Raw genomic sequence first — 22,570 nt, forward strand, 5'->3', positions numbered from 1 at the left:
CAGCCCTGGGAATTAACAACTTGGACATCCACTCAGAGACCTAATTTGAAAGTTGGTAATTACAAAGACGACAGTTGGATAAATGTACAATCATGGGAAGAAACCAGCGTAAAAAGGCTGAGAATACTCAAAATCAGAATGCCTCTCCCTCTAAAGAGGATCACAGTTCCTCATCAACAAGGGAACAAGGCTTGATGGAGAACGAGTGCTTCCCATTAACAGAATCAGGCTTCAGAAGATGGATAATAAGAAACTTCTGTGAGTTAAAAGAACATGTTGTAGCCCAATGTAAAGAAACTAGGAACTTTGAAAAAAGGTTTAACGAAATCCTAATGAGAATAGACAACTTACAGAGGAATATAAGTGAATTAATGGAACTGAAGAATACAATGCAGGAACTCCGAGAAGTATGCACAGGTTTAAACACTCGAATTGTTCAAGCAGAAGAAAGGATATCAGAGGTAGAAGTCCAACTTAATGAAATAAAACGAGAAAACAAGATTAGAGAAAAAAGAATGAAAAGGAATGAGCAAAGTCTCTAAGAAATGTGGGACTATGTGAAAAGACCAAATTTACGTTTGATAGGTGTACCTGAATGCGACGGAGAGAATGAATCCAAGCTGGAAAATATTCTTCAGGATATTATTCAGGAAAATCTTCCTAAACTAGCAAGGCAGGACAATATTCAACCCCAGGTAATACAGAGAACACCACAAAGATATTCCTCAAGAAGAGCAACCCCAAGGCACATAATCGTTAGATTCACCAGGGCTGAACCAAAGGAGAAAATACTAAGGGCAGCTAGAGAGAAAGGTCAGGTTACCCACAAAGGGAAGCCTATCAGACTCACAGCAGATCTCTCAGCAGAAACTCTACAAGCCAGAAGAGAGTGGGGGCCAATATTCAATATCCTTAAAGAACAGAACTTTCAGCCCAGAATTTCATATCCAGCCAAACTAAGCTTCACAACTGAAGAAAAAAATAAAATGATTTATGAACAAGCAAGTACTCAGAGATTTTATTACCACCAGGCCTGCTTTATAAGAGCTTCTGAAAGAAGCATTGCACATAGAAACAAACAACCAGTATTAACCTTTCTAAAAATATACCAAAAAGTAAAGAGCATCAACATAAAGAAGAATTTACATCAACGAATGGATAAAACAGCCAGTTAACATCAAATGGCAGTAATCCTAAATTTAAATCTACTAAATCCCCCAATCAACAGATACAGCCAAAACCCAATGGCATGTTACATCCAGACCCATTTCACATGCAAGGATACACAAAGACTCAAAACAAAGGGATGGAGAAAGATTTACCAACCAAATGGAGAGCAAAAATAAATGAATAAATAAAAAGCAGGAGTTGTAATTCTCGTATCGGATAAAATAGATTTTAAAGCAACAAAGATATAGTGGTAAAAGGATCAATGCAACAACAAGAGCTAACGATCCTGACACCCAGATACATAGAGACTTAGACTCAATGAGACAGAAAATTAATAAGGATATCAAGGACTCAAACTCAGATCCGGAACAAGTAAACCTAATAAATATTTATAGAGCTCTCCACTTTAAATACACAAAATATACATTCTTGTCAATACATCACACCTACTCATAGGTTTAAATAAAACATTGATTGGCCATTATTAATACCCATTTTTTTTTAGAATAAAGCAACATTTCCATTCTCTCTCCCTCTTTTTCTTCCTTTTTCTTCCTCTCCTTCACTCCTTTTTTTCTTTCCTTCTCTCAAAAAAAAAATCTAGTTAATTAACATACATTACTTCAGATTGTTATCATTTTTTTGTAATGAGAGCACTTAATATTTACTCTTTCAGCATTTTTCAAAAATACAGTATTTTGTCATTATCTATAGGCAACATGGTGTAGTCACCATGCAATCAATCTATTGAAGATATTCCTTCTACCTAGCTGTAATTTTGTATCCTTTGACCAACATCTCTCTAACCCCTCCCTTGAACTGCTCCAGCTTCCGGTAACTACTATTCTCCTCTCTACTTCTGTAAGATCAACTTTTTTAGATTCTCATATTAGTAAGGTTGTACAGTATTTGTCTTTCCATGCCTGGCTTATTTCACTTAATATAATATCCTTCAGGTTCAGCTGTGTTGTTGCAGATGACAGGATTTCCTTTTTTTTTTATGGCCAACTAGTATTCCATTGTGTATAAATACTGTATTTTATTTATTCATTTATCCATTGATGGTCACTTTAAGTTGATTCCACATCTCAGCTATTGTGAGTATAATTTATCTTTGGACTTAGCATTTTCTTCTCTATTTTATAATTATCTATCTGCTACATTATACCAACAGCCTTTGATCTCCCAAATGGCAGTGTCTGTACACAAGTTTTCTTTATCTCTATAACTGGTCTTTTGTAGCAGGTCTGTTGTACTATTTGCTTATTATGTAGATATGAGCAATACTTTGCCATGTTCTAGACTTGGAAAATGATTGACCAGGACTCATGAACCCATGGCCGTTCCTTAGATAATAATGATCATGGCCATAATAGTTAATATTGATTGAGGGCCTACTGTATGGCAGACACTGTTAAGAATGTTGCCTGTCATAATTCCATTAAATTCTTATAATAACCCGATAGGAGTAGAGTAGGTACTATTATCATCCCCATTTTCCAGATGAGGAAAATTAAACGCAGAAAGATAAAATACTTTGTCCAAAGTCACATAGCTCGCAAATGGTAGAATAGTATTTGAACCAAAGCTTTCTGGCTGCAGAGTCAAATCACTATCGTCGGCTTGCACTAAAAGAAATAAAACTTCTCCTATGCATGTCTACTCTTAAAGATGGCTTTAAATCTAACTCCTCAAGGCTGTTATTGGTTATTTTTGCTTAAAGCGACTTACCTTCTCTGTTTGCTCTTTGAGCCTTTTGAGAAAGGCAAGGATGCAGCAGGGAGAGCTTTGGAGAGAGTAAACCGTATTCTCAGGAATACGAGGGCAGAAGAGCACCTGGAGAGATTTGGGCAGTGCTCTTTTCTCTTTCTTTGGGAAGTGATAGGCTAAGAAGGTGCTTTCATGGCAGTGGCTGCCCATTCAACTTCAGGCTTGTGTACAGTGGTCTGTCTGAGTCAATGACTGTGCAGGCTGCTCTCTGGAAAAGCAGGGTGTGAATGCAAATTTATTGTCCTGGGCCATTCTGCAAAATAAACAGATTTTCTTTTTTGTGCTGGCTCCTGCTTTTCCAATTGAAACCCATTTTCTCTTTCTTTTTTTAAAATAATCTTTCTAGATGGCATTTCTTTTCCTTCCTGTCTTTGAGGGATAGGGCTCATATCTAGGAAGGAAATGATCTTTTCCTTCAAAGGTTCTATCTCTGTCAGACTTAAAGTTGTTTAAAATTAAGTCTTTGCCTCTGGAGCTCTGAGTCAAGGTGAAGAGTGCTCACTCCAGAGTTCTGATTCCTTGAGGACTGGAAGTAAGAGTGAACTCTTGCCCTGAGCCAGCTACAGTCAGTCAGGGAATAAGTCTTTATTGAGCCTTGACTAGGTGCTTAGGCTTGTGGTAGGATGAAATCCTTGCCCTCAAGTTGTTTACAACCATGGAAAATGGTGTAGAAGAGTCAAGATCATAATATGTGAAATAACCAGACAACAATAAGAAAATACATAATTAAGAACCAAATACTTACATCAAACTCAAGCGGTTGTAAGCATTCTCAGAATCAGTATGATGCACTGGTTAAAGAATTTTGGCTTTGGGGTTAGAAGTTCTGGGTTCGAATTCCAGCTTTACCACCTATCAGCTGCATAACCTTAGCCTTGCTATTTAAACTCCTTAAACCTTAGTTTTCTCATCTGCAAAATGGAGATGATAATAATGTCTAACGTACAGTTGCTGTTAGGCCTAAATAAGATGATTCATTCTTTCAGTTCAAAAAAAATCTGAATGCTTTCTTTGTGCAAGGCACTGTTTTAAGTACATCTGTGGAATATACAGATGACCCTGGAATTTCAGTGGCAATAACAACAAATGTTTATTTTTCTCACGTACTGCATGTCCATTGTGGATCAGCTTTACTCTTCAGCCTTCTCCTCTATTCTAAGGCCAAGGCTAAAGGTGAGCCCCTCTGTGAGACATGCTGACAAAGGGAAAAGGGCAATAAGAAAACCGTGCAACCCACCCAGGTAGAGCAGAAAATCACTGGTCAGGCAGATTAAGAAGTGATTTCAGATGGAGAAAAAGAGAGTCCCGAAGGCCCACTAAATTAGAACATTATTGTAGTGATTCAGATGAAAGATCTTGACATTCTAGACTTGGATAAGAATAGTAGCCAAGGAGAGAAAAGAATAGGTGGAGAGAACAAGGATACAGGGAAATGGAGAGGACTTAGTGAGTGGCTATATTTGAGGAATAAAGGAGAAGGAGGAGCTAAACTAAGAGCATTAACTTCCAAAATTAACTGTGCTACTAAGTTTACATAGTTGTATAAACTCAAGACAAGTCATTGAACCTCTCTGGCCTCGAGTTTTGAACATTTATAAAATGAGAGTCCTGAGTTTGATGTGGCCCCTAAGGTTCCTTCTGGCTCTATTCTTTTATGGCTATAAAACTCCAAGGTCTTTGTTCTGGAAGACCACACAGTACTACTGGGATTGGTGCTTTGGGAGGGAAAATTAATTTGGAGAGAAAGATGTTACAACAGCCTAATTTTGCATTTGTCTGCACCTGTTGGATTGGGTGCCTTTCTTTTTTGCCTTTGCTCATAGCCTTCACTTTCTCCTTGGCTTGATTGTGAATCCTGCAAGGAGATAGTCTTTCTTTTAACTTCTCTATCAGGTCACTTTTTCCCTGGGACTTAGATAACTTCTAATTTAGTCGAGAGGTGGCAAGAAACACCTATAGCCTCAGACACCAGTCCATGAAAGATAGCACTGTACTTTATTAATTGGGTCTCCATCAGCAAAAGTAGTACCTTGATCACAGTTTAGCTGCTTAGTTTCTACTCTTCCTGTTTGAAGTTGAAGAATCTGGTAAATCAGTGACACCATGACCTTTGGCAGAACCCTTTCAGCATCACATCATAGTTATTAATGGTTTCCTGTCCGTCTTTACCAGCTTTGCCAGTAGGAGAGTGCAGTTATCAAAGAGGCAGACTGTTTGTACTTTGCATCATAGGAAGTAGTTTACAAAGCTGAGTGGTCATCAACCAATATCTGCTTGGCCCATAACTGCTTCGAGGAAACTCGATCCAGCTTTATATCCTGACATATTAACCATTTCAGATGGTCTTTTCAGTTAAATGATTGACTTTTCAGTATTAAATTTATTGTACAGTGTGAGCTCTCTGAAGATGAATGTTGTACTTAATAGTTTGGGAATTTTTTTAAACTTCCTTCTTATCCCCATCTCTATTCCATATCCCATACAGTGTTTTGGAAGAAAACTTTTCAACTGGCAAGTACTTAATAAATTCTGACATGATATCGAAATACGTTGTTGTTTGTTTGTTTCTAAATTGAGAGGCCAACTCATCTGAAATGGTTAAGCCATTTGTGTGCATAGTTGTAATCCCAGTTGACTTGTTACAGAAAAAATTTAAATCTTAATAATTATTTTGAGGACCTCTCTCATGAGACAGAGCTCATGGGCCTTGATTTTTTCCACACACATGTATACCAGGTACTGTGTGAGGCACACAGAGATAATAAGCCAGGGGCCCTGCTTTCAAGGCATCATAGTCCAGTTGAGAAACAAAATTCCTGGACAAAGAATTATAATCTACCAGTATGAGAACCCACATAGAGAAATGTGTTAAATGCTATGGGAGGCAGGGTAAAATGTGACTAGTTCTTCCTAGGAATCAAGGAAGATTTCACAGATGTTTACTCATTCTGACCAGTGACTTGAAAAGAGCTGTCAACAGTAAGTTGAGCGGTAATGGGTAGAGAATGGACATCCTAAGAGTAAGCTCTGTTAATTACAAGGAGATTTTTGAATTATGGTTAAGGAGAAAATATGCATTGCCTCACTATTTAAGTCCTTTGTCAGCATCATGCTTTATTATGTAACGAGAGGTTCTGTCAGCATTTATTCTTCTGATTCTAGGCAAAGCATTTACCCCAAAAAAGAAGTAAACTTGGCATATTATGAGGCAGCCATAATTTGGAGCCTTTTCAGTCTTGATGTTTCATTCATTCATTATTTTATCCATTCTCTCCTGCTCTTTCTGTGTAATCTGATAGAATAAAATTTAGTTTTTTTTTTAACTGTCCCTTACTCTTTCACTTCTTCTTTGGTATAACTATGTCTCCTGATTCTTACTGTGTTTGTGAGAGGCTAATCATAAGAAACCAAAATCCATCCAAACTAGTTCAGTCAACACAGTGGGGTAAGGAAGGGGTATGGTACATTTCTTAAGACCCAATCAAAGCAGGTATTTCTGTGCCTGGTGGAGACAGGAGTAGTAACTGCTTACAACCAGAGATTACTCTCACAGTCTTCTTTCTTCTCTTTGTTTCTTTCTCCTTTTTGTGTCATTCTTTACCTTCCAGAACAGCCTCCTGTTTACTTGTGTCTTTTTTCTTCCCACGTAATTTCAGCTTGCACTGACATCACTTTGGCCCATGCTCTGCAGTTCTCTGATGCTCAGTTCACCCTTACCTGAACACTGTTTAAGAAGAAAACCCAACCAATTCATCTCTGTGTTAATTAGCTGCTCGAGTTAAGAGGGCATACCTAGTCCAGTCAGCTACAGTAAAAACATATGCACGTGTTGGGGGTCGGGAATTCATGTGGTTATATAGGGCTTCTCCTCTCCAAGGCCAGCGCAGAGGAGAAGGATAAATTGGGAAAGGCAGGCAAAATTGAATGATACTCTGCTATGTTACCCTAGAGAGACAAACCAGCATGCAATCTAAGATGACAATTGAGACTTTCTTAACAGAAGTTTTACATAGTTGGACAACAGAGTGCCCCTACATGCCCACACTCAGTGTCCATTTCAGAACAAATTACTTATTGCATGCCTCACATTTTGCAGATAAACAGAGTAGTGACCATTCAACCAGCACATAGTTCTTACCCCTGTTTCTCACTTGCTGTGGCCTCGGCAGGCCGGGGTATATGAGAAAAACCATGAATTTGGAGTCACTGGATCTATTAGTTCCATCTATTACTAATTCAGTGACCATGAATAAGCTTCAACTTCTTAGAGCCTCTCTTCCCTGATTCAAAAAATGAGGTTGACTTGTGCCTCACCAGCCTCCCGGATACTTATGAGGGGCACATGATACATGTGTGTTGAATGACTTTGTGAATAGTTAAAGCACTCTGCAAATGAGTTCAATCATTAACAAATTATGTTACAGATGGGAACAAAGGTTTATTTTTGGTTTGTCTGACATTTAGCATGAGGTACTAAGGAATAAATTCTCTGATACCTGCTCATCCAAGTTAAGGCTTGGTTTTAGGCAACATTCATAAACACACCACGTTTCTGGTTCTCTGGCTCTAACTCTCAGAGTGTCGTCAAGCATGTGAAGTTCCTTGAATGAAAGATGTAATGGAAACAAATAGGTGCATGCCCCTGCATCAGCATGTGTACCATTATGGTCCCCAGACATGACAGAGGACCCTTCATTTCTTAGCTGTAATTATTCAATCATTATAATGGTATTAAATGGGCTGATATCTGGGTGCTTATTTTAGTTAGATGGTGATGGTGAGAGAAAAACATGGATCACAAATGTGATTTAACTGAGGATCGTCTTTACTTGGTGTGGGTAAAAGACCAAACTTCGCAACACATAAGATCACCTTCCCTGGCCCTCCTCTGTCAGTCATAGGCATGCAAAAGATAATCCTCAGTACTGACGCTCTGTTCCAGGATGGAGAATTAAGGAGAGGAGAGGTTAGAGGTGCTGGCAGCTCTTTTACTTTGTCTTTTCTAGGGTCGTATTATGTCTCTGTGCTGTGGTGGGATAATGAGGAAACAATGAGAATAATGGTCTTTCTCTGTGGGAGAAAAGATCATCCATATATATTTACCACCTCAGATGTATTATTTGAAGAGAGTTGAAGAGAGGCAACTTGATGTAATGGAAGGACCATGGGCCTTGAAGTTATACACACATGGATTCAAAAATCCAATCCCACATTAACTATTTTTTAATGGATATGACCTTGGGAAATTACTTAATCTCTGTGAACTTTTCAGATGTTTCATCTGACAGTGTAGATATGGGATCCCCTAGGACAAGACCTGGCACATAGATGCTCACTAAATGGTGGCTATAGTGGTAACTATGTATGCCTCTGAGGGTCGTTGGCTCTGAAGTTGTTCAACCAGGTGAAGGCTGACCATTGTGACAGCTGCAGTGGAAATTTTAGTCAGAAGGTGAGGGGGGGGCTTCTTTCTAAAACCATAGTTAGTTCATAAGGCTGCTCACAGCCCTCTGCTGCAGTTATAACATTCACTGAATTACACGGAGGAACCTTTGGAGAAAGAGCACTGCCTAGGGCATAGCAGACAAAAAGCCTAAAGGAAACTTAGACGGGGTGTGGGGATTGAAAACCGAGTGATTTGATTCTGGGTGGCCCAAAGAGACTGTTTAACTTGGATTCAAACTTTGAATATAGACTACAGAATAGAGATTAAGAAAGTTTTATTTAATCCCCTGCCATGTGGCAGGCACCACGCGAAGTAGCTTGCATACTTAATTTAATTTACTGTTCATGGTAGCCATACAAGGTAGGTGGGATTATTTTCACTCTGAAAATAAGTAAAAGAAGCTAAATAATTTGTTGAAGGTCACACAGCTAGAAGGTGAGGGTTTGCACTCAACCCAGTTCCAATTCCAAATCCCACAATTTACCCAGTATGCCTCACTGCTATCAGATCTTAGAGCCCACTTACGTTAGTGCAGTAATTTCTTTTTTTTGAGACGGAGTTTCGCTCTTGTTACCCAGGCTGGAGTGCAACGGCGCGATCTCAGCTCACCACAACCTCTGCCTCCTGGGTTCAGGCAATTCTCCTGCCTCAGCCTCCGGAGTAGCTGGGATTACAGGCATGTGCCACCATGCCCAGCTAATTTTTTGTATTTTTAGTAGAGACGGGGTTTCACCATGTTGACTAGGATGGTCTTGATCTCTTGACCTCGTGATCCACCCGCCTCGGCCTCCCAAAGTGCTGGAGTGCAGTAATTTCTAATTGTGGCCCTTGGATCCCAAGGGGATCCCTAAAGGTAGAAATGAATTCTGTGTCATTTTCATTATTTCAAAAACTTCAATGGAAAATCTTACATTTAGTTGCAACCAGTTTATACTCAGTAACAAAAATGGCATGTTTCTTTGCTTTGGGTAGAGTTAATGTTAACTATTTTTCTCCCATGATGACCTAGTTTGTCAGTTATTTATTAATTAATAAAACTAATTAAATACTCAAAAATGCTGTTTGTTAGACATTCTTTCAAATTCTGAAGCTCCTGGGGAGGGTAAATGGGGGTTCTTGATGGTGAAAAAAAATTGTGAAATGTAGTCAGATCTGAAGACTGCAAATTGATGGGTCATCAGCCAATTCTGGCCTAAAGATGCATTTTGTTTGGCTAATAAGGTGTTGATGTTTTTCAGTTTATAAATTACTGACAAGCATTTAAAAATTAGAAAATATCACATCAAAAAGCAAATGTTTAAGCTTCTTGTCAAAATTCCAAAGTTCTGGCATTAATGGATGCACATATCTTCATGACAATAACCAGCTGGAACTGGGTTGTCACTTAAATGTAGCATGTGCTTTTCCAACTTCCCACAGTCTCCACCTGACCCAGTTCATTGATGTATGTTACCTGTCAGGCCCTGTAAGCATGTGAGTCTGTGATGCCTGAGCTAGCTCAGACTCATCATTTTGTTTGGCTATAGAGTAAAACCCATTTTCTGGTTGTGATCACTCACATCTTTGATATTCTGTACAGCTTCATGTCTTGGGATTTTTTTCCTACGTTGTTATTTTATGTCTTTCATGTAAATATATCTATTTGACAAGAGTCACATTCTCATCAGTTCACAATTGGCATTGTTTTGGGGGGTGGGAATGCAGAGGAGGCATATGGTGCCCCCACCCTGAAGGAGGTCACAGTCTAGCTTGTTTCCTTTTAACTTACAAAAGCATCCAGCATTCTGATATGCATGTTTAGGGCTTACTAGAATGTGGAGATTAACAGCATGGGATTTGGTATCAGAGAGGCCTGGGTTAGAGGACTGACATAGTTTATGTAAACTCTTCAGACTCTGTTTTCTTGTCTTTAAAAGGGGGATATTTTTAGTACTTATGGGATGCAGTGAGGTTTGAATGACCCAATGATTACAAGGGGCTTAGTTCCAATGCATAACATTTAATAACTGCCAAATACCTGGTAACTTTTATTACTAGGGCTAGACTTGCAGTTAGCACTCAATTTATGCTTGTCGAATTAACAAATAAATTGAACAAATTGAGTGTAAGGAATTAGATGTATTCAGACAAATAGCTGCAATGGATGATGTCACGAAAAATGTCTCCAGCAGACCTAAGGACTATGGATTTATTTATTTGTAATTTCAACTTCTATTTTAGTAAGTTCAAGGGGTACTTTGCAGGTTTGTTACATGAATATATTGCATGATGCTGAGGTTTGGGGTACAATTGATCCTGTCACCCAGGTGGTGAATATAGTATAGTACCCAGTAGTTAGTTTTTCAGCCCGTGCCCCACTCCCTCCCCCGTCTAGTAGTTGCTAGTGTCTATTATTCCCATCTTTAGTCTGTGTACCCCGTATCTAGCTCCCACTTACAAATGAAAACATGCAATATTTGGGTTTTTGTTCCTGTGTTAATTCACTTAGGATAATGGCCTCTAGCTGTATCCATATTGCTGCAAAGGACATGATTTTGTTCTTTTTATGACTACATAGTATTCCATGGTATATATGTGCCACATTTTCTTTATCCAGCGTACTGCTGATGGGCATACAAGGTTGATTCCAAGTCTTCACTATTGGGAATAGTGCTGTGATGAATGTAAGAGTGCATATAACTTTTTGGTAGAATGGCTTGTTTTCTTTTGGATATATACCCAGTAATGGGATTGCTGGGTTGAACTGTTTTAAGCTCTTTAATTGCTTTCCACAGTGGCTAAACTAATTTACATGCCATCAATCGTGTATAAATATTTTCTTTTCTCCATAGCCTCACCAGCATCTGTTGTTTTTTGACTTTTTAGTAATAGTGATTCTGACTGGTGCGAGAAGGTATCTCACTGTGGTTTTGATTTGCAATTCTCTGGATTAGGATGTTGAACATTTTTCCATATGTTTTTTGGCCACTTGGATGTTGATATGGTTTGGCTCTGTGTGCCCACCCAAATCTCATCTTGAATTGTACTCCCATAATTCCCATGCATTGTGGGAGGGACCCAGTGGGAGATAATTTGAATCATGGGGACAGTTTCCTGCATACTGTTTTGTGGTAGCAAATAAGTCTCACAAGTTCTTGCATCTTCCTATTTTCTTTTGCCACCACCATGTAAGAAGTACCTTTTGCCTCCTGCCATGATTCTGAGGCCTCCACAGCCATATGGAACTGTAAGTCCAATTAACCCTCTTTTTCTTCCCCTAGTCTCGGTTATGTCTTTATCAGCAGCGTGAAATGGACTAATACAGTACATTGCTACCAGTAGAGGAGCGTTGCTGAAAAGATACCTGAAAATGTGGAAGTGACTTTGGAACCGGGTAACATGCAGAGGCTGGGCTCACAAGAAGACAAGGAAATATGGGAAAGTTTGGAACTTCCTAGAGACTTATTGAATGGCTTTGACAAAAATGCTAGTAGTGATATGAACAATATGAACAGTAAGGTCCAGGCTCAAGTGGTCTTTGCTGGAGGTGAGGAACTTGTTGGAAACTAGAGCAGAGGTGACTCTTGTTATGTTTTTGCAAAAAGACTGGTGACATTTTGCTTCTGCCCTAGAAATTTGTGGAACTTTGAACTTGAGAGAGATGATTTAGGGTCTCCAGCGGAAAAAATTTAGAAGCAGCAAAGCATTCAAGAAGTGACTTGGGTGCCGTTAAAAGCATTCAGTTTTGTATGGGCATGGTAGCTCATGCCAGTAATCCCAACACTTTGGGAGGCCAAGGCAGGCAGATCACAAGGTCAGGAGGTCGAGACTAGCCTGGCCAACATAGTGAAACCCCGTCTCTAGTAAAAACAGAAAAATTAGCCAGGTGTGGTGGCAGTCACCTGTAATCCCAGCTACTCAGGAGGCTGAAACAGGAGAATCACTTGAACCTGGGAGGCGAACGTTGCAGTGAGCTGAGACAGCACCACTGTACTTCAGCCTGGGCAGCAGAGTGAGATTCTGTCTCAAAAAAAAAAAAAAAAAAGGTATTTAGTTTTAAAAGGGAAACAGAACAAAAAAGTTTGGAATATTTGCAGCCTGACAATGTGATAGAAAAGAATAACTTTTTTTTTTTTTTTTTTTGAGGAGAAATTCAAGGCAGCTGCAGAAATTTGCCTAAGTAAGGAGAAGCCAAAAGTTAATCCCCAAGACAATGGGGAAAATGTCTCCAGGGCATGTCGAGGTCTTCACAGCAGCCCCTCCCTGCACAGGCCAGGAATTCTAGGAGAAAATGGTTTCCTTGGTCAGGCGAGGGTCCCTGTGCTGTGTGTAGCCTAGGCACTTGGTGCCCTGCATCCCAGCCACTCCAGCCTTGTCTCGGGCCTTGGCTTCAGAAGGTGGAAGCCCTAAGCCTTGGCAGCTTCCACATGGTATTAAGCCTGTGTGTGCACAGAAGTCAAGAAATGAAGTTTGGGAATCTGCCTAGATTTCAGAAGATGTATTGAAATGCTTGGGTGCCCAGGCAGAAGTTTGCTGCAGGAATGGGGTACTCATGGAGAACCTTTGCTAGGGCAGTCTGGAAGAAAAATGTGGGGTCAGAGCCCACACACAGAGTCCCTACTGGGGCACTGCCTAGTGAGGCTGTGAGAAGAGGGCCACAGTCCTTCAAACCCCAGAATGGTAGATGCACTGACAGCTTGCACCATGCACTTGGAAAAGTGTCTATGGCCAGCCATGAAGGCAGCTGGTAGAGAGGCTATACCCTGCAAAGCCATAGGGGTGGAGCTGCCCAAGACCATGGGAAACCACCTCTTGCATCAGCGTGACACATATTTGAGACATGGCATCAAAGGACATCATTTTGGAACTCTAAGATTTGACTGCCCTGCTGGATTTCAGACTTGCATGGGGCGAGTAGCCCCTTTGTTTTGGCCAATTTCCTACATTTGGAATGGCTGTATTTACTCATGTCTCACAGATAGAACTCAGTGCCTGTACCCACAGTGTATCTAGGAAGTAACTAAATTGCTTTTGATTTTACAGGGTCATAGGTGGAAGGGACTTGCCTTGTCTCAGATAAGACTTTGGACTGTGAACTTTTGATTAAATGTGGAAATGAGTTAAGACTTTAGGGGACTGTTGGGAAGGCATGATTGGTTTTGAAATGTGAGGTCCTGAGATTTAGAAAGGCCAGGGGCAGAATGATATGGTTTCGCTGTGTGTCCCCACCCAAATCTCATCTTGAATTATACTCCCCTAATCCCACATGTTATGGAAGGGACCTGGTGGGAGATAATTTGAATAATGGGGGTGGTTTCCCCCATGCTGCTCTAGTGGCAGTGAGTAAGTCTCACGAGATCTGATGGTTTTATCAGGGGTTTTCACTTTTGCATCTTCCTCATTGCTGCAGCCATGTAAGAAGGGCCCTTCACCTCCCGCCATGATTCTGAGGCCTCCCTAGGCATGTGGAACTGTAAGTCCAATTAAACCTCTTTTTCTTCAGTCTGTATTATGTCTTTATCAGCAGCGTTAAAATGGACTAATACAGATGTCCTTTTTAAAGAAGTAGCTATTCATGTCTTTGACCCACTTTTCAATGGAGTTACTTGTTCTTTGCTTGTTGAATTAAGTTTGTTATAGATTCCAGATATTAGACCTTTGTCAGATGCATATTTCACAAATATTTTCTCCCATTTTGCAGGTTGTCTGTTAACGCTGTTGGTAGTTTCTTTTGTTGTGCAGAAGCTCTTTAGTTTAATTATGAATAGATCCCACTTCTCAATTCTCGTTGCAATTGCTTTTGAGGACTTATTAATTCTTTGCCAAGACTGATATCCAGGTTGGTGTTTCCTAGGCGTTTTTCTAGAATTCTTAATGTGGGATGAGATGGCCGGGGCAGGCCTATGTTACTTACAGTTAAATGATTACAAGCTTGCTTTGCTTTTTATACACTGTGATTTGTGCCACAGATCATATCCAAACTATGGTGTAGTAAAAAAAAGCACAGATGAAGTGGTAACAGGAGGCCTATGGTAAAGACCATCTGAGAGCTCCCTATAACCATGGAACACTGTGGTGTGGTTGCAGAGCAGAAGAAAAGAACCTGCTTTGATTCCACAACTCTTCCCACCATAGAGTTTGTGTAAGGATCTTGTTAAGGGAGCTTATGCAAAAGACTCTGGGAAGGAAATGCAACCTCGGCTCATAAGACTCGAGAGGGTCTTTGCAGATGGTGCTGGTAAGGCCAGAAAGCCTTTCAGGGCAGAGACACAAGAACACCACAGGCTCTGCCTATGTTCTCAGAATATGGAGCAATTCCAATTGTTATGTGTCCACAATGCTTGGGAGATAAAAGCCCCTTGATGCATTGTGTGTGGTCAGATCTTACGGCACTGCTGCACCTCTCTTGCCAAAACACCTGGATAGACGATGGATGGTAAAATCTCAGTGTCCTTAGTTAGCATTTCTTAGGAGAACTGGATTTGCCATTGAATGCTGCAGACACATGTTCTTCCTCCAGCCATCTTCCTCCTCAACCCCACTCCCCACAGCCTGCAACACTAACAAGATAATATACCTAATAAAAACGCTTGGAACCCAGAGCTCATTGCCAACAGGGATTACCCTGTGAGAGTGCATTGGACCCCTGAACCCATGCTTTAAAATTCTATTCTTGTGTCTTTGTCTTTATTTCTTTTCTCACTCCCTCATCACTGCCAGGACACAGGGCACCCATGCACAGGGTTAGGCTGGTTCCCAACACTTATAGTTTGAGATCATCTGTTTAAATCTTTAATTTATCTTGAGTTATTTTTTGTATATTGTAAAAGGTAGGCAGCCAATTTCATTCTATTGCATATGGCTAGTGAGCCATCCCAAAACCATTTATTGAATAGCAAGACCTTTCCCCATTGCTAATTTTTTTTAACTTTGTCAAGGATCAGGTGGCTATAGGTGTGCAGTTTTATTTCTAGGTTCTCTATTCTGTTCATTGGTCTATGTCTGTTTTGGTATCATTACCATACTGTTTTGGCTACTGTAGCCTTATAGTATAGTTTGAAGTCAAGTAATATGATGCTTCCAGCTTTGTTCTTTTTGCTTAGGATTGCTTTAGCTATTTGGGCTCCTTTTTGGTTATATACAAATTTTAGAATAGTTTTTTAAAAAATTCTGAGGACCACAAATTTTTGATGATTTTGAATACCTTGCAGGATGAGGCCAGAGAAGCACATGTGGCAGAATCAGGACCCAGACTTATTTAAAATAGATTTATAAGCCTACCTCTGTGGGATAACATCAGCCCCAGTTTAATATGAGTTGATACAAGGTTGAGAAGAGAGGATAAATCTCTAATATCCTTGGAAGGTATCCGTGCTCAGTGTTTTGAGAATGTACTCAGGACTTCAGAATTGGCTGTAGGCTAGACACCCTGATAGAGCAGCTTGAGATTATCTCCCTGAAGAACTATAACAGTTACTAAGGTGACTGCTAGAAGCATTAGTCACTTTCCTAGGGATCCTGCATTGCTTTTTAGAGCCTTAAGGACAGGCAGAGAAGAACTGATACTCTGTGGTATCACTGTTTCATTTAATTGTTAAACTGATCCTCTGGGAAAATTCACTAAATAGATAATAAACTAAATCTCAGAGAGATAAAGGAATATGTTCCAGTATTCATACGTTTTATAAATGGCAACCAGAACTCTTTGGACAATTCCTCATAACATCTCAAACCCAACCCTGTCACCCCTACACATATTAAATACATAGTACCCATCAGCCCAAACCCACCCTCACTCTGAAAAGGAAACTTAATGAATTGACTCAGTGAACACACTCTGCCTTCTTTCTTTTTATTCATTTTCAACACACATTTATTAAGCACCTACATTATGCCAGGCACAGCTCTTGGTACTGAGAATATAGGATTAACAAATCAGATGAGATTCCTTCTCTGGCAGAATTTAGTTCTAGTGGGAAGATCTAGACAAAAAACTAATAAACCACTAACTGAACAAAATAATTTTTGATAGTCATATTAGAAAGGAAGTGAAACCTGATTTGTAGAAAGGGACTGGGGAGAAGAAGCTACTATAGCTACAGTGTGGAAGGTGTTCAAAGAAGGGCTAAGGAGGTCACTTTTGAGCTGAAACGTGACAGAACAAAGCCATCCAAACAAAAATGAGGCAGAGGAACAGGGAGTTCAGACCCGCGTCAGACCACTTCATATTTCAGCCTTTTGTTTAATGTAATGTGCATAACAGTGAAGCATGTTTCTGATTTATAATCTGAATGATATTGTATTAGTCAGCATTATTATTATTTTTCTGGGTGTTTTGGCAGTGGGGCTAGTAATCTTATTTCAAGAAGGCTATGATCTGCACAAGTTCCAGAGACAAGCTGGCTTTATAGGAGGAGAGAAAACATGGGAGTTTACATCTGTTTTCTGAGAGAACCACACACCTTAGGCTCAGCCTGAGGAGCAACTCACTGTCAGGGATAGTCAGGGCCCAGATATGCCAGGGTCAATGGGAAGCCTCCAGATCCCTAGTCACACAGATGGAACTCAGGCACCTCAGAAGCAAGGTGCCGGATTATATGAACATTTATTTTAGTGCCAAATGGGACTATTGCCAAGATGTCTTTGGTTATCATGAAGAGTATATTCTAAAACAAGGAAGGAAATGAAATTATTTTTATATAGATAAGAATAGACTATGTGGCATAAAATAATTGAGAGAGCCAGGAGTAGGGGAATGTTATGAAGTCAAACAAGGATCAAGTGGAATAACTTTTAAAATGATAAAAATCACTGCCTAGACCTATGCTTTTCCAACCTAGAATCTCTGAAAGTAGTAACAGGAACTAAAAAGCTATATGTAGTGTTTCAAAGATACAACTCAATGATAAGGCTACATAGGCTATCCTTTACTTCATGCCCTTTCAGAGCATTCTTTCACGGTTCAGTGTTTCAACAAATTGTTAATGAGTTGGCTCCTATGTGCCAGGTGCCATGCCAAGTGCTAGGAAATTTTATAAATGGCTCAAGTAAGCATCCTTGCTGTTAATATATTTTAACCATCTAACATGGCAAAGAGACAAGTAAATGGATAATTTTAAAACAATATTACATATACTGATTGAAGAGTTTATGGGGTACTTTGCAAAGTCCAAAGGGTGGGGGGAATGCTAATTCAGCTGGGGTAGGGTCTTACATAAACTTCCTAGAGGAGACATTGCTAAATCTCAGTTTTAAAGTACATTTATAAATTAGCCAGATGGATCCAAAGGAATGAAATTCTTGGCAGAGGAAAAATCATATGCTTATGTATAGGACTTTTAATTCTCCAGAGTACTTATTCATTTTATCAGTTAGAATTGTGTTCAGTTCTGAGGAACAGAAAACTCTGGTATCAGTAGTCTAAGCAAGTAAAGGTATATTTGTTTCACAGAATAAATTTGGAGATAAGTGACGTCTGGCTTTGGTTTAGTGGCTAATTATATTAGGACTGCCAAGTGTCTCTGAGATTCCTTGGACTTTTCCTTCATGCTTGTGGCCTTATGATGGAGGAAGAGCTGCAGCTTTGTTCATGTTGTCATGAGGGAGGGGTCAGAAGAAGCACCATGTCTCTATTAATCAGGAAAATAAACACTTTCCCAAGGAGCACCCCACTACCACCAAACCAGAAGACTTACCCTTCTGTGTCATATGCTCAAGCAAGGCCATGTGCCACTCCTAACTGCAGTATAGGCTAGATACACAAATATTTAACTCTTCTACTCTCCAGAATAGAAGTTAGCAAGTAGAGAGAGTTAGGAATGACTAGTAAGTCAGCCAGTCAGTAGTATCTGCCAAATATATCATTTCATTCGCCTCCTTATAATAAGTTTGTGAGGTGGAAAGAGTGGGTGTTATTAGCTCCACTTTACAGAAGAAAGAACATTTGGAGAGCCTAAAATCACAAAGCGGAACATTTATTCACTGGTAACAAAAACAAAAGCTAGTATTGGTTGTATGTATGCTTATTATGCACCAGACTCTATGCTAAGCACTTTATATATGTTCTCTCATTTTCTTCCCATGCAGTCCTGTAGGCGTTCCTCATTTTATAGATGTATCTGAGTAACACATTTGAGGTGTAAGGAGATATTGACATAAGTTGGCCAGGATCACAATGCTAGTGTATAACAGAGCCCTCAAACTTCAGTTCCTCAGAATGTCAGCCTGATGCTTTTCTTGTCTCATCTCCCTTTGATTTAAATGATCAAACCTTTCTCCCTGTAGATCTAGCGAATGTACCTCCTCACTGTTGTTGCCCAGAGCCCTCAAAGCCACCCTATGCCCCTGTTACTTCTAATTTATGTGAGCCACCCCTGTTTCTTCATTATTGCTTTTATGAACTTAGAATCCAGCAACACATTATTTCAAATGTGCTGCCATTATGAATGCATTTTCTATCATTGTAATAGCACCAACCATAATGAATACATTTTGTATCCATGCAGATGTCACTGGTGCTTTCAGTGCTTCATTCTAATTTATGTTGGAAAATGAATACTTAAAGTATTGCCCAGGCTCCCATTACTCCAGAGGAAATTAGGGATGCCTTGTGTGTGTGCATGTTTTTGCATTCATGTAAAATGAATGTTTTGGTCAGAATGAATTGTGTGTGTGAAATGAGAGTCTAGCCCTTTCCCGAAAGGGCACATTGGAGGTAATTCCCTGTACCTATCAGTGAACCTTTGCAAGCAGTTTTCTTTGTGAGTGGGTGTTTTGGGCACAAATTATAGTCAGATTTTGTAGAAGTAAAATCGGGAAAGCCCTTCGGATTGAGAGATACATGTTTTGGGGTGTCCCAAAGTCTTCTGTATAAGAAGGGTGCCCCTTCTTATACACAGCCAGCAAAGGTTCCCGATGTGCTTCGTGGTAGAACTCACCCCATCTATCAGCCTCACACTGACATAGCCTTCAGTGTTGAGGGTGAACAGTGAGGCAGAGGCCTACTGGGAATGTGCTGGGCTTGGGATTCATTATGTGAACTGACCTTTATGACAAGAGTTAGTTCATGATGTAGAGGATTTAAATAGTCAAAGATGCTGAAACTCTGGATTGTGGTAGGATGTAGCCCCATTATGGATAAGGGCAGGAGTACTCAGCAATCCAAGAAATGACCTCTCTTATGTTTGAAATAATATGTAGGTCATAATGCTCTGGATATTCAGCCTGTCTCTAGGGGATTCTTGAAATAGATCTTTTTAGGTATATCTATGGCAAAAATATTGTTTCTGAGGCTTGGGATCTGAGCAGCTAAAGGGTACCTTGAAAATAACTTGTAAGATCCAGTATTACAAATCTTCATTCAAGGGTTCTATGTATTAAAAGGAGGAGAAGTGGTGGTTTACATAATATAAGAGTATTCTAAGTTTCTTTAAAATACCACATTTTTATACCATACTTATTTAAATCTTTTAAATAATCAAGAGTTGCCTCTTTTTTGTTTTTGTTTTTGAGACGGAGCTTCACTCTTGTTACCCAGGCTGGAGTGCAATGGCGCAATCTCGGCTCACCGCAACCTCCACCTCCTGGGTTCAGACAATTCTCCTGCCTCAGCCTCCTGAGTAGCTGGGATTACAGGCATGTGCCACCATGCCCGGCTAATTTTTTGTATTTTTAGTAGAGATGGGGTTTCACCATGTTGACCAAGATGGTCTCGATCTCTTGACCTCGTGATCCACCTGCCTCGGCCTCCCAAAGTGCTGGGATTACAGGCTTGAGCCACCGCACCCGGCCCAAGAGTTGCCTCTTAATAAAAAGTATCTACTTTGTTTAGGATTACTGACTCCATAATTGCAAGGCAAATCAAAGAAGGGATAGTGATTGCAAACTGAATTTAAAATGGGTGTGTATTTATATGTATGTGTATGTGTATATACACACATACAATATGTATATAGATTAAGGGGTTTGGAAATGTTTGTTTTGTCTCTAACACAAAAGGGCGATAATGATTCTAAAATTTGGCTTGGAGAGAAGCAAAATTTCTCTATGTATCTTTAGGTGATCTTAAATTTCACCAGGTTTTTATTGCTGAAAATCTAAGAACAAAAAACTAAGTTGTACAATTTCAATATCTTTCATTTTCTGTTTCATAATGAATACTCTTCCCTCTTGGAGTCTCTCAAGCCTTAATTTTTACACAATACATCACCTGACTCTTATGTCAATATCTGAAAGGCAGATTTGCAAGAACTAGTTTTCTCAAATCTATCTAGAAACAGCCTAGATAAGACCAATGCAATAACCTTAAAGAAGGTATTGTTCAACTAGGAGATTAAAGAAAGATTCCATCAAAGCCTTCATTAGCTCATTTAAGATAAAGAGGTTGACTCTTCTTTTAATCAGGTGTACAGGATAAGCCACCATGCTCTGCACACCACCCGCAGTAGGACCTAATTAACCCAGGAGCAATAGCTACTGAGACCTGGCAAGACTCACATTCCCACCCAACCTTCTTTTTAGTGGGAAGAACATGAGTTTTGCAGCCAGTCACTGACCCCTCTGAGCCTCATTTTCCATATCTGTAAAACAGAATCATAATGCCTTCTTCACAGAGATGCAGCCCTAATTGGACAAGAGATTACATATGAATGCCTATTATATGTGTTCATTGAATCATTTTTTAAATATACACAGTTGCTTAAAATGTCATTTTCTCTGTGTTAGCAAAAGATTTCCCAGGCACAGGAGAGTGGTTGGAAGATATAATGTTCTTTAGTTTCCATTCTTCAGGTTCATTCTTTATAGCCAACTTTGCTTTTTATGTCATGTTTTTCCCTCCAAGGTAGGAAGTGGGCTGACACTTTCCCTTCTGCCCTCCCCATCCTTTAGCTTTCTGTAAGTATTCTCTAGCCTCCCTTTTGTGATTTCCTTAAGTGCTTTTAATGGTTGCTTGACACTAGAAAGATATTCCCAGCAGGCACTCAATTTGTAATCCCTGCTTGTTGCTTGATGTGAACTTGTGACTGACCTCTGGGAAAGCTGTGTGGGCGGGCATGGGGATGAGAGGAGGAAGCAAGGCTCTGTTCCAGCAAAGCGAGATGATATGTCCCTGAGCAGCTGGCTAGCAACTGGAGGGGTGGCTCTGAAGATTGCTGTCACACCTTCTGCCACCTTGGGTTGGCCATCGTGTCTGGAAGTATAATCTGTAGTAGATTATGGAATGGTTAAACAACCATATTCTTAACACCAGCCAAAGCACAAACAAAAAAGCAAGAGAAGCTACAGTACATTTCCACAGTGTCTTTGTTGTTACCGCAAGGTGAATGGAATGCCCTGAGGAGCAGCCTGCGTACAGCTAGAGCTAATCATCCATTATTCCACAGCCTGCGACCAGGGGGCATAGAATGTCCCCACTTTTTTTTTAATCTTCTAATTCTGATTGTCTTCACCAAAGTAGGTGACTGAGGTATTGCAAATGAAAGAAAAATGCAAAAAGTTCTTTGTATCTTCATTCTACAAATCTTATACACCTGGCTGCTAATCAGGGCCGAAAGTGATAAATCCGGACACTTGCCTTGAAGCAGCAGTTCCCTGTCTAGAGGAGGAAAAGCCAAGTGTCTGTACCGAGTTAGTATTACCACAAGAGACACCTGTGGTAGCAGGTGTCAATGTTAGGGAAATGGGTTTCATGTTAAATGCCTTGTCCCCAATCTTTTGTGACCTGCCTGAACCTTATGGGTTTATCCCCAAACCACACTCTGAGCTAGGACTTCATAAAGAGACATCCAGAGTCTTGTCAATGTTAGGGAAATGGATTTTATGTTAAATGCCTTGTCCCCAATCTTTTGTGACCTGCCTGAATGTTATGGGTTTATCCCCAAAACATACTGTGAGCTAGGACTTCATAAAGAGACATCCAGAGTCTATCACTGTTCACAGCTTCACTTCGTAGCCTTTGTAATGAATTACCCTGTTTATTACAAGGCTCACTTTCCAGGCTGCCACTCTCCCCTTCCTCACCTGCTCTGATACCAGCCTTACCCCTATGGCAGTTGTTCATGCTTATTCCCTTGATTAGGCTACTTCTAGCTCACCTGGTCTTACCAGCCCTTGGGATCCTACATTTCTACTGCTCCTCCATGAACAGTAGAGCCACTATGTTCCCCCTTAGTCCTACAAGCAGGACCCCAGATTCTCTGAGCCTGA

The 22,570-nt window shown here is 40.1% G+C and overlaps 1 protein-coding gene and 1 long non-coding RNA gene across 3 annotated transcripts in view; one reads left to right on the forward strand and one right to left on the reverse strand.

Moving 5' to 3' along the window:
- TRIM44 (tripartite motif containing 44) overlaps window positions 1-22,570 on the forward strand; it is a 144,843-nt gene that overhangs the window by 100,557 nt on the left and 21,716 nt on the right. Inside the window, exon 5 of one of the 2 annotated variants that reach the window (XM_054240757.2) lies at window positions 11,559-11,612. The exons of the other annotated variant lie outside the window; for it this stretch is intronic. Within the exon in view, the coding sequence (XP_054096732.1) occupies window positions 11,559-11,583 (25 nt within the window). The 3' untranslated portion in view covers window positions 11,584-11,612. The remainder of the gene's footprint in view (window positions 1-11,558; window positions 11,613-22,570) is intronic. 2 annotated transcript variants of the gene reach the window in all.
- Window positions 1-22,570, reverse strand: part of LOC118145483 (uncharacterized) — a 196,318-nt gene that overhangs the window by 44,072 nt on the left and 129,676 nt on the right. The gene's annotated exons all lie outside the window — the stretch shown is intronic.

The sequence above is a fragment of the Callithrix jacchus genome, chromosome 10, assembly GCF_049354715.1.
Source record: "Callithrix jacchus isolate 240 chromosome 10, calJac240_pri, whole genome shotgun sequence".
Taxonomy (NCBI): domain Eukaryota; kingdom Metazoa; phylum Chordata; class Mammalia; order Primates; family Cebidae; genus Callithrix; species Callithrix jacchus.